The 11,332-nt window shown below is 37.8% G+C and overlaps 1 protein-coding gene across 1 annotated transcript in view; it reads left to right on the top strand.

The window, feature by feature from the left end:
* Positions 1-11,332, top strand: part of cracr2aa (calcium release activated channel regulator 2Aa) — a 45,248-nt gene that overhangs the window by 21,028 nt on the left and 12,888 nt on the right. Inside the window, exons 3-7 of the mRNA XM_066724170.1 lie at positions 4,358-4,469; positions 5,056-5,242; positions 5,822-5,968; positions 9,317-9,407; positions 9,703-9,798. Of these exons, the coding sequence (XP_066580267.1) occupies positions 4,358-4,469; positions 5,056-5,242; positions 5,822-5,968; positions 9,317-9,407; positions 9,703-9,798 (633 nt within the window). The remainder of the gene's footprint in view (positions 1-4,357; positions 4,470-5,055; positions 5,243-5,821; positions 5,969-9,316; positions 9,408-9,702; positions 9,799-11,332) is intronic.

Genomic DNA, 11,332 nt, shown 5'->3' on the forward strand with positions numbered 1-11,332 from the left:
ATGTTGACCAAAGTTGAACACCCTCAGCCGATGATAAAAGATTCGTAACAGTCAATTGCAGAAATACCGTAAGCCAACTCAAAGTACTGTGAGCTTACATGGAATGGGCTGCTTCAACTTTGCACTGGACCTCACAAACCTAACTGTTTCATATATGACTGACCAGTCCAGCAGCTTTTCTTGCCAATCCTAATTCCAAAGGCATCCTTGATATCTTGTATGAGGCCAATGGTTTGATCTTCTATACACAATCCTCGCGTGTCGTTTAATGACCGTTTTGGTAGATAGCATTGTCAGTTCCAAGGTATCTGGGTCTTACAGCAGTAGTCTCACAAATATCTCTTGCCTCCTTGACTCATGACTCATTGACCATGTTATCAGTCTGGCATTGTAAGCATGAACTTGCTCCACCTTGAGTAAACTAAACCATGCAGTAAAGGAAATCACATCTGCAATGGACGTTTTCTCCATTCATTTTTTTCACTGCTGCCTTCCTCCACCAAACTGATCTATCAAAGGAATTATATTTAAACGATCTCTCCTGGTGGATTGGATTTAAGTCCTCAAGCAGCTGTGGGACATCCAAGGTCCAGTAGGAGAGGGGGTTGGCTTATTCGAATGGCTCTTTATTTTTTATCCATTTGTTCAATGCCTTACATCAGACTTTAATAAATCAATATATTAATGGAGAACAATTCTATTTCAAGAAAACAACTGATTACAGCCTAATGCTTCATGCTTCTTTGAAAGTATCGAAACAGTGGCAGGCTATAAGGATAATGTGTGAAAGGTGTTGTCTTTATCTTTCAATGGGTGACTTTTTTATTTGAAAAGGTAGCTAATGGAGTTAAAGACACTTATTTTAGATGCATTTTCAAGATATATATGGATTTGCCATCAATCTTGAGAGACTAAACCTCTCCCAGAAGGTAATGGGCTGAAGTGATCATGAGAAAGAGAAATGCATTGTAATGTAAACAGTGAAGCTCACCTGTTGGAGGAACCGCACAGGTCTTAGTTTGAGAAATCTGTGTTACCTCTTGGACAACTTTGTGGTTACACACACACACACACAAGAAATGTGATTCTGCAGATGGATTTTTTCATAAATCTAAATTGAAATTTGTGTTTTTGTATGGCTTTAATTTAAGAGTTTTCTTTAATGTTGTTGTTGTTGTTGTTGTTCTTAAAGCATAGTTTCAGAAATGTTTCATTCATATTGTTGATTTGGTCTTTCTAAATAGAAAAGTGGATGTCATGTCTATCAAAGGGCAATGATTTTCGTTTAATATAAAACAATTAGTTTTTTCACTTATTACATGACATTTATATTTTTTAATGTAATGTATTTCCCTAAATGTTTTTTGTAATGTCAATCATGCTATATTTAAAATATACACAACCAGACAAAAAACAAGAAAATAATATGCTTCACATTACCTGACATGGTTACCATATTAAGCTTAATCATCACTTCAATTAGTACCAACAAGCAACAACAGATTCTCTAAACTCCAGCTTCTAAATCGCCTTTGTAACAGTTTGTACACAAATTACAATTAAATATTTGCAGCTGCAACAGAATGGGAACAAATTCATTAAAGCATTAAAGAAATTACAGGGACAATCTATTTATTATATTTTAATTCCTGCTTCAGTCCTTTAACCAATTTATTTTATAGTGGGAAATCATAACCATCAATCAATCAATCATTTTTATTTGTATAGTGCCCTTAGCAGGGTAAACACAGAGCTCTTTACAGAGTGACAAACATACTACAACAACATTTTAAATTAAAATAAATAAACAGTTTAATGAACTAAAATAAGTAAGCCAACATTAAATAAACCATGAGGCATGGAGGAGAGAAAAACAAAAACTCCTATGGATGGAAAATTGTTAGAGGAGAATATTAATCTCGGGGGGTCCACAGCTTATGGCCTAGGCCTAATGATTGCCTCCCCTCCAGGCAGTATAGTTGTTACAGCAGCAAGGAGATCAGAAACTTCTTCAGTGGTGCTGCTGGCTGTGGCCCTGATAGGGCGTGGGTGCCATGTTAGCCCTCCATGGTGGGGTGCCTCATCAGCCCTCTGGGGTGGGTTGAGCCTCTTCGGGCTTCCACGGAGGGGGACAAGGTACCTAGTCAGCCCCTCAGAGGGGGCTATTGCTGGATGACAAAAAGATGATTGTGCTCAGGTACTGGTCATACAGTGCAGGACATCTCCTGCCGGACAAATACAATTATTCATGTCCATGGCACACCGGCGGCACTATGGGCTAGAAAAAACAGAGGCTAAGACAGAGGGGGCATCTCTTACATTGGCTGGAAGATGGTTCCACAGTTTCAGGGCCCTATAACTAAATGCTCGGCCTCCTGTGATTTTCTTGTGTATATTTTAGGGACCATTAACTGGTTTCCTGGGATCTCAGTGGCTGACCTGGAGTGTATTTGGTAAGAAGATCTTATAATTAGGATGATGCCACCCCCTTAAGTGCTTTAAATGCTAGTAAGAGAAGTTTGAAATCTATCCTGTAGCGCACAGGGAGCCAGTGAAGAGAAATTAATGCTGCAGTGATGTGTTCATGTTTTTTTTTTTTTTTTTTTAGTTAGAATTCTTGCAGCAGCATTTTGGACTAACAGAAATGCAGACATAGCTCTGTTTGTGCTGCCTGACAGAATGGCATTACAGTAATCCAATCTAGATGTATCAAATGTGCATACAGTGTCATGTAATGAGAGGAATTGTCTTAATTTAGCAATGTTTCTAAACTGGAGGAAGGAAGATTTCTATTCAAAGGATAGATTATGGTCACAGATGTCCAGATTTCATGCCATTTACTTAAGGGAGAAATTAAAGTTACCATTACTCAGTTTTGTCAGTGTATGATGAACATTTTGATTTTTGTCCACTAAAATTAGGAATTTTATCAGAATTAAGCATAAGAAAATTACTTGTCATCCAAGTTTTAATCTCGGACAGACGGCAGATTAGTATTGCTATGTCTATGGTATTGTTAGGATTTACTGACAAATATTATTGTGTGTCGTCTGCATAACTGGGAAAGTTAACAGTATGTAGTTTAATTATATCACCTAAAGGGTTCATGTACAATGAAAACGGTATAGGTTTGAATCCTGTGGTACTCCATACTTAACTTCAGTTACATTTTAGTAGTTTTCATTAATCTATACATATTGGAGTCTGTTTTTCAGATATGATTTAAACCAGGATACCACATAGTGAAATAAGGGGTTCTAAGCGGTGTATCAAGATTTGGTGGTCACTTGTGTCAAAAGCTGCGCAGACATCACTCTCCCAAGATATGTTGGCAGTGCAGAGAAACCAAACTTCTACAGGACAAGTCGGTTATTTACAAAAGGGGACGTTTATAATTGTGTTTTCCTGTAAAACTTGGTTTGAGTGCTGCAGAAACAACAAATGTTTTAGGTTTCACTCATTAAAGGGGAACTTGTGCAAAATGTGGTTTTATGCATCCTTTCATGTTGCAAATATTGGATAAGTGAAGTGTATGAAATTTCTGCACTTTGATTCTATCTTATAAGCAACTTTTAAATTTAAAACTCACCATTCATTGGCTGATTTTTCTATACTTTAAGCTCCAATAAAGCAAATAAACATTATAACTGCTACGCTTCATGTTATCATCAGAAACTATAATTACATATCCTAAAACCATTAAATGGTACATGCTTTTGATATCCGCCCTAAACTTGTTGATTTTAAAATGTTAATTGGAAAATGCCAGACATCTTACATATACACTAACACCAATGCATAAAACCATCATTTTAGGATCCGCACTGATTCCTCTTCAAATGGTCTACCCTATCACAACATCTTCTGATGACCTACCCGAGTACGTACAAGCTTGCTGTTAATCATATTAAATGTCATAAAATCACACAGATGTGAGCTGTATTCTTCAGAAGTCCATTGCTTTCAATACCACAGGTGTTTTTTTCACTTCTTGTCATTAATAAATCATATACATTTAAGCACTACTAATTTTAATAATTTAATTTTAATTTCTTGTTCAGGCATTGAGTATGTGATTTTAAAATGTCATGTTTCAATATGCTGCAACAGGACAGAAATGTTAATAATGAAATATATTCTGTCATAGCCCTACAAGGTGAGAGCGTTCACTTTGACATCAGGAATGTACAGTCCGGTTATGAAGCGCATCTGCTTGGCTACATCTCTAGGGCTGACCTCAAATGAGTAAATCATTATTTAGCAGTGTGATAATTGGCAGTCAGTCTCTTCCTGTACTTATATGAAAGCTGTGTTGGATTTGTTTTCGATAAGGCAACAGCTGATTTTGTTTTTGCAGAGGCTCCATGGTGAGTTGCCCCTCAGCGCAGATGAACTAGAGAATGTCTTCGACACGCTGGACGCAGATGGGAATGGTTACCTCACCTTGGAAGAGTTCACAACAGGGTTCAGTGAGTCTCTTGTGAATAAATTATTATAAGATATAGAGACAACACCCACAACTACCAAAACAACCTGTATAACATTTCATCACAATTATCATAAAATGCTACACACAAGACATAGAAACTGGTTAGGTACCGCCACTCGAGGGGCATAGATGGAAAAAACAACTACGAGAAGCGTTCTTATCAAATATATTATTTCTAGTGAATGGTGTTAAACTAATTGCCAGTATAGCTCCAAATGCATCCTTGCCAGACAAATGTGTACTTACATGTACCATGAATCATTTTTACACATTAAGTACATGGTAATAATGCAGTAACTAAGATGTAGTTACTCAGTACCTACTATGTTAATACACTGTAACTAGGGAGACCTATTGTAAAGTGTTACCGAATTTTAAACTCCAAATTATTTATTATGGCTGCCTTTGTTTATTTTAAAGAACACTTATTTTAGATGCATTTGCAGAATTTATATGGATTTGCCATCAATCGTGAGAGAATAAACCTCTCCCAGAAGGTAATGGGCTGAAGTGATCATTAGAAAGAAATGCATTGTAGGGTTTACACGTGTCTGCCTGCTTTTCAGGCGAGTTTCTATTTGGCCGGAGGATCTCTGTGAGTGAGGTGGTGGAGGAGCCAGGCCAGTGCCAGAGCCAGCCGGAGAGCTTCTACCAGAGCCAGTGGGAGGAGCGGCTGGCTGGCAGCGAGGATGACGAGGAGAGGCATTTCTGCATGCTCATCGACAGCCTGGGAGCCAGCAATATCTTTGAAGAGTAAGTCAGAAGCCAAGGACAAAGATTGCATCGGTATTTGGTTGTGTATTCCAGCGGGTGCCCACATTGCATGGTTCCTTTGGATCCTTTAAGCCACTGTGAGTTTTTACCATTCCCCATAGAAGAGTGGGTCATTTGAAGATGATGAGCAGCAGTAGATGAACAAGAAAACTAGCCAAGAGAAAAATGACAAATGTCCCTGGAGAGAGAGACGGTATTCACGTTCAATGCATGACTAAACCTAACCTTTATAAATGCGCTCTTACTCAGTCCAGAGAAGCCAAATTGCAGCTGTCAATCACTGCACCATATTGACATCAGGTACACCTACTAATGTTAGCCCTGGAAATGAAGCAAACCTGCCATGTCCCATTAGTTTGTATTGCACCACCAAACAAATGAACCCAACAACCCAACAAAACTATGTTGTGTAAATAAATTAATAGACTTTGAGTCTTTCAGCTTTATTCAATTTGTATTTAATTTCTCAGTGAAAAAGTTGACAGCAATATTATGTTCCTTTTTGGGAGTTCAAAACTGCTGATTAAGCTTGACAATTTCCTCCTTTTTTTTTCCTAGGCCCAGCGAAGTCCGTAGCCTCTGGGCCCAGCTGAGGCGAGATGAGCCCCAACTTCTGTCCAATTTTGAGGAGTTCTTGGCCAGAGTCACCTTCCAGATAAAGGAGGCCAACCAGGAGAAGAGCGAGATGGAGAGTGCACTCAAGAGGTTTGTGTACTGATTCAATCTGGAGACATTTGTTCTTTTTGTGTACTTTTTTGTATGTGTTTATATCTCTATCTATGTATTTATATAGTGCGTCATTATTTTTTATCTTAATGAATTGCACTGAAGTGGTCTTAAAATTATGGTACATTATATACTTATTTTAAAGCATGCATTGTACACAGTTGTTTTCCTAAAGAACGGTCCTGAATTTCATACAGTGTCCTGATTGGTTGGTGGCCGGCAGTAATTCCATATAGAATGTGTGTGTTATCCCTTCCAGGTGACTTCTGATCCGTGGGAAACTTTCACGTCTGAAAAGTAATCTCACTTAATGAGCCCATTTTGCTTTATAGTGTCTTTTCTTTTCTCGAATGACTTAAGTACTTCGTTATTTGATGTATTCTTTGAAGTTTGTTTTCCCAATTAGACCTGTTCATAGTTGTTTAAACATAATTTTTGTTAATATACAAACTCCAAGATACTAATTGCATCTGGAAAACTGCTACCCATAGTGGTTGCAAATAACGTTATTTTTATATGTATATATTGTATTCTGTTCAACACCAAATCTACACCTTCGTATTGATATATTTTGAATTTTCTAATGTGAAATGGTTGGCAAGCTTTTTCCACATTTTAACAATAATGAGAAGAATATAATAAAGAGAAGCCAATATGTCTGTGCACTCAAGTGTGAATCAGTTTGGAGGGTGGACTAAAATATCTTTGAGCACTATCTCAAGTGTGATGTGATGACTGTGCACAGGCACCAAAAATACTCTAATGATTTAGTTTTTTAGTTCAGCAAATTGCGATACTTGTCTTAAACATTTAGGTACATTTAGGACATGAGTATTGTCTTTGTCAAAATACTTGCTACATATTTTATAAATGATGTACACCGATCAGCCATAACATTATGACCACCTGCCTAATGTTGTGTAGGTCCCCTTTTTGCTGCCAAAACAGCCCTGCCCCTTCTAGGCATGGACTCCACTAGACCTCTGAAGGTGTGCTGTGGTATCTGGCACCAAGACGTTAGCAGCAGATCCTTTAAGTCCTGTAAGTTGCGAGGTGGGGCCTCCATGGATCGGACTTGTTTGTCCAGCACATCCCACAGATGCTCGATTGGATTGGGATCTGGGGAATTTGGAGGCCAAGTCAACACCTTGAACTCGTGATTGATCAGACCAGGCCACCTTCTTTCATTGCTCCGTGGTCCAGTTCTGATGCTCACGTGCCCATTGTAGGCGCTTTCGGCAGTGGACAGGGGTCAGCATGGGCACCCTGACTGGTCTGCGGCTACGCAGCCCCATACGCAACAAACTGCGATGCACTGTGTGTTCTGACACCTTTCTAGCAGAACCAACATTCACTTTTTCAGCAATTTGAGCTACAGTAGCTGGTCTGTTGGATCGGACCACACGGGCCAGCCTTCGCTCCCCACATGCATCAATGAGCCTTGGCCGCCTATGATCCTGTGGCCGGTTCACCGCTTTTCCTTCCTTGCACCACTTTTGATAGGTACTGACCACTGCAGACCGGGAACACCCCACAAGAGCTGCAGTTTTGGAGATGCTCTGATCCAGTCGTCTAGCCATCACAATTTGGCCCTTGTCAAAGTCGCTCAGATCCTTACGCTTGACCATTTTTCCTGCTTCTAACACATCAGCTTTGAGGACAAAATGTTCATTTGCTGCCTAATATATCCCACCCACTGACAGGTGCCGTGATAACGAAATTACTAGTGTTATTCACTTCACCTGTCAGTGGTCATAATGTTATGGCTGATTGGTGTATGTCTTCTAGCCTGTCAAGACCGTCAAAGATGAGTTGGGTTTATGTAAACATCTTACCAATTATTGTGTTATATAGAGGTGTCCAGACCTTGCATTTAATTGAAACCACTTAGTGTATTCTTTGAATTCTGAGAAATACTTTGAAGAATGCAGACTATAATAATAATAATAATAATAAGATAGAGACGTGATTTCTCTTGTGAATTTAATTGGGCCTTTTAATCTCAGGATAATGCAATGAATGCAATTAGAGATTAGCTTTTGCATGTTATGATGATTGGCATTTTTAATAAGAAATATTCAGTCCATTTGTTTTAGAAATCCTGTCAAGAGAGTCCAGAACATCCTCAATCCCACAGAACATTTGTAACAGTGAATCGGTAAGAGATTTGTGGAGACCAATTCTTTCACTGCTGGAAGAATAGCACAGTATTCCTCTGACCGTGTATCAGATTGAATACATTGTGTACAGCAGTTATTGTGTCTGTATAGTCCCCCAGTACGAGTGAGTAAATCCCTCTCAAGAAACTGGTATCTGAGAGTACTAAAATTAATCTATTTGTAAAAGGAATCTATTAAAACATATGTCAATGTGACCTAGTGTCCCAATGGACTGTGTAATAAAGTAGCTGAGTGAAGTGTATATCTTGCTGAGGGGACGATCCAGATCTCATTCATATTCTCATTGTGTCTCCAATGTCACTGCGATACACTGATGGGGAAGCTATGTAGATTAACTCAAGAACTTATGAAGGTCTTTGTAAGTTTTGGGGTCCATTTATTTTTTTTTTTTTTTTTTTTTTATGTTTTCATTTTTGTTGCTAGAAGAATTTTGAACGATTTGTAGAAGAGCATACAATGAAATAAACTATTTTAATTCAATGTTTTGTAGAATAGAAATATGATTTTGTTTTTTATAATAAGGAAAATAAGCTGAAATGCACTTTTTAGATCAGGAACCTATCTTATTAAACATACTCCATATATCCAAAAGGGTCTTCCTGGAAACAGGGATGCTTGTTGTGTGACTTTGCTACCTGAATCATATTAATATCCCAAATCATCATATTTCTGTAAAGGTAAACTATATATCAGCACTCTTTTGCTTGTTGTGTGCCTGTTTAATTTAAAATGAATACATTTTACAGTTACTTCCATTTCAATCATCACGATTGCATTATTATGTATATTTTTACAACAGAAGCAAATAAGCAAGGACCTTGAGCATTGTTTAGTTTTATTAGCAGTCGGAAATGCATGTTTCGTGTGTGTTTTGTGCATCTCACTGCTCACTTTTGTAAAACTTTTAAAGGGTTTAAAATTACAATTATTATTAGGAGGTGTTTTGTAATAGGACAGAATTTCTTGTGAAGTAAAAACTATATATCAGCCTGCTTATACTAAAGAATATGTAGATTGGCCAGGCAAATAACTGTAAACCCAGATTAATGTATATAATGATGCCTTGACTGATTATGATCCTGTAATTTTTCTTGTGCAGGTAATTTTAATATTGCGTTTTTTTTTTTTTTTTATCTTATTTGTACAGAAAGGCAGCTACACACGATGATGAAATCCAGCGACTGTACGAAGAAATGGAGCAACAGATTAAGAATGAGAAGGAACGAATACTTTTGCAGGTAATAACTCTGGTTTATAAAAGTCAACTGTGGGTGGAGGCGGACTCTAAAATAACAATCACTTGCTTATAATAGAGTTTGTTAGACACTGTTTGGAAACTGTGGATTGTCACTCCATTTAAATCAGTTTGTAACAAAGTAAAATAAGTCAAATTTATTTTCCAAAATCCATTGTTAAATCTTGAAAGTCTTCCTATTATATAAAGCTTTTGAAGGACTCTTCTGAAATCATATTTGCTTCGTCTGTCCCTGTTGTCTGACACCTCACTCCTGAGTTTCTTCTCTCATTACCCAGGATTCAGAGCGCTTTCTCTCCCGCAGCCAGGACCTGGAGCAGCAACTGACGAGCAAGGAGGTGGAGCTGGAGCAGCTATGCCAGAAGCAGAGGAGGGTAACTACAGAGCAGTCTCTGCCACAGTGTAGGGGCAACCAGCTTGCCCATTGCTCAGTCTCTCTCTCTCTCTGTCAGATACCAGCCTTGTTGCTCACCAGAATTACATTATTTTTACTCTCAGTAGTCATAGTAGCCCGGCCCCCTCCTCATTACTCAGTTAGGAGAAACCTAAAATACTCCACATGCACAGAACCTAGGACACTGTTATTGTGTTTTGGGGGAGCTTGGAGGGGTTTTCCACTACTAGTTTAAATGCAAGAGCAAAAATGCACAAAAGGAAGCTGATTGCCTTTGAATTTGTTTATTCCAGTGTAAATATTGATCAAAGTTTGCTTACTTTCAATTTACAATGGGACTGTAATGTTCATGTTGGCAAGGTAGGAATTTAGAGGTGTTTCTCTGTGAGACGTCTATTTTGCAGATTTGATTCTTAAGGAAGAAGAAGAAAAAGTTTAGACCGCAAAGTAGTTGATTTCTGCCTAATTTCCTGTTTTGGTTTGAATTTCATAGCAATTAATGAATATTGTTTCCTCACTATAAATGTAGGTAAACATAACGAGCCATTTCTTTGCTTAACCGAATTTATAAAAACATCTGTTGCTTTACAGGCCATACATATCAGTCTAATGACGTGGATTACTATATTTTAATGATCTCAGGCTTTTATGCTCCTAAGCAGATCCACAGTAAGGCTTTTAAAACTAATGAAAGTAAATATGAAATCCTGTTCATCAATTTAGTCTAATCCTATTTCAATAAAGCACACCTAGCTTTATTCTGTTTGTCAGTCATTAGTCACTTCTTTTTCTATGGATTTTTAAACTCCTTGACACATCTTAATTATTGTTCGTGCTAATGAGCTCGGCTGCTTTTCCCATTGACAACACGGTTTCTGTTCAAAAGGAATCTCTTCTGGGCTCGGCTAATCATAATGTAGGTAGCTTAACAGTCTTCATATTGTGTGCAGCGTGTTATGTTGCTTAATGGAGGATTTTAGCCCATTTTCCTATTTTTAGCCTTTCTCAAATAAAGACGTCTTTCATCCAGCTCAGACAGGAGAGGAGGACATCAGGACTCTAAATGTTTCAAGTGCCAGAAGGCTATTCTTTATTATTTTGTTCCCTCCAATCCATACTTCCAAATAAAAAAAAATCAATAGAGCTATGACTCTTTCACAAAGAAACGTAAACTTTGTGAAATGTAGAATGGCCTTTGAAATGGTACTTTAAGTGATTTTATTCTTCTAATCTATATAATCCTAAATGCATTTATGTGAAAATGTGTGTATTGCACATAGGCTTAGTTCTCTTTGTTCTGTGGAGCAATATTGAATGTGTCCCCCATTCTGGATATTGAAACATGTTAATGGTCGGTTTAATAGTAATGGCTATCAAGCAGACCATTACCCTCTGTCAGTATCCATAATGTTTCAACACATTAGGGTATCTGTCTAATTAATGCCTCTATTAAACATGCAATACTTCCAGAATGTAAGAACAAAAACCACCTCACTTACACTGTAAAACACACT

This window comes from Amia ocellicauda, chromosome 15 (assembly GCF_036373705.1).
Source record: "Amia ocellicauda isolate fAmiCal2 chromosome 15, fAmiCal2.hap1, whole genome shotgun sequence".
NCBI classification, from domain to species: Eukaryota; Metazoa; Chordata; class Actinopteri; order Amiiformes; family Amiidae; genus Amia; species Amia ocellicauda.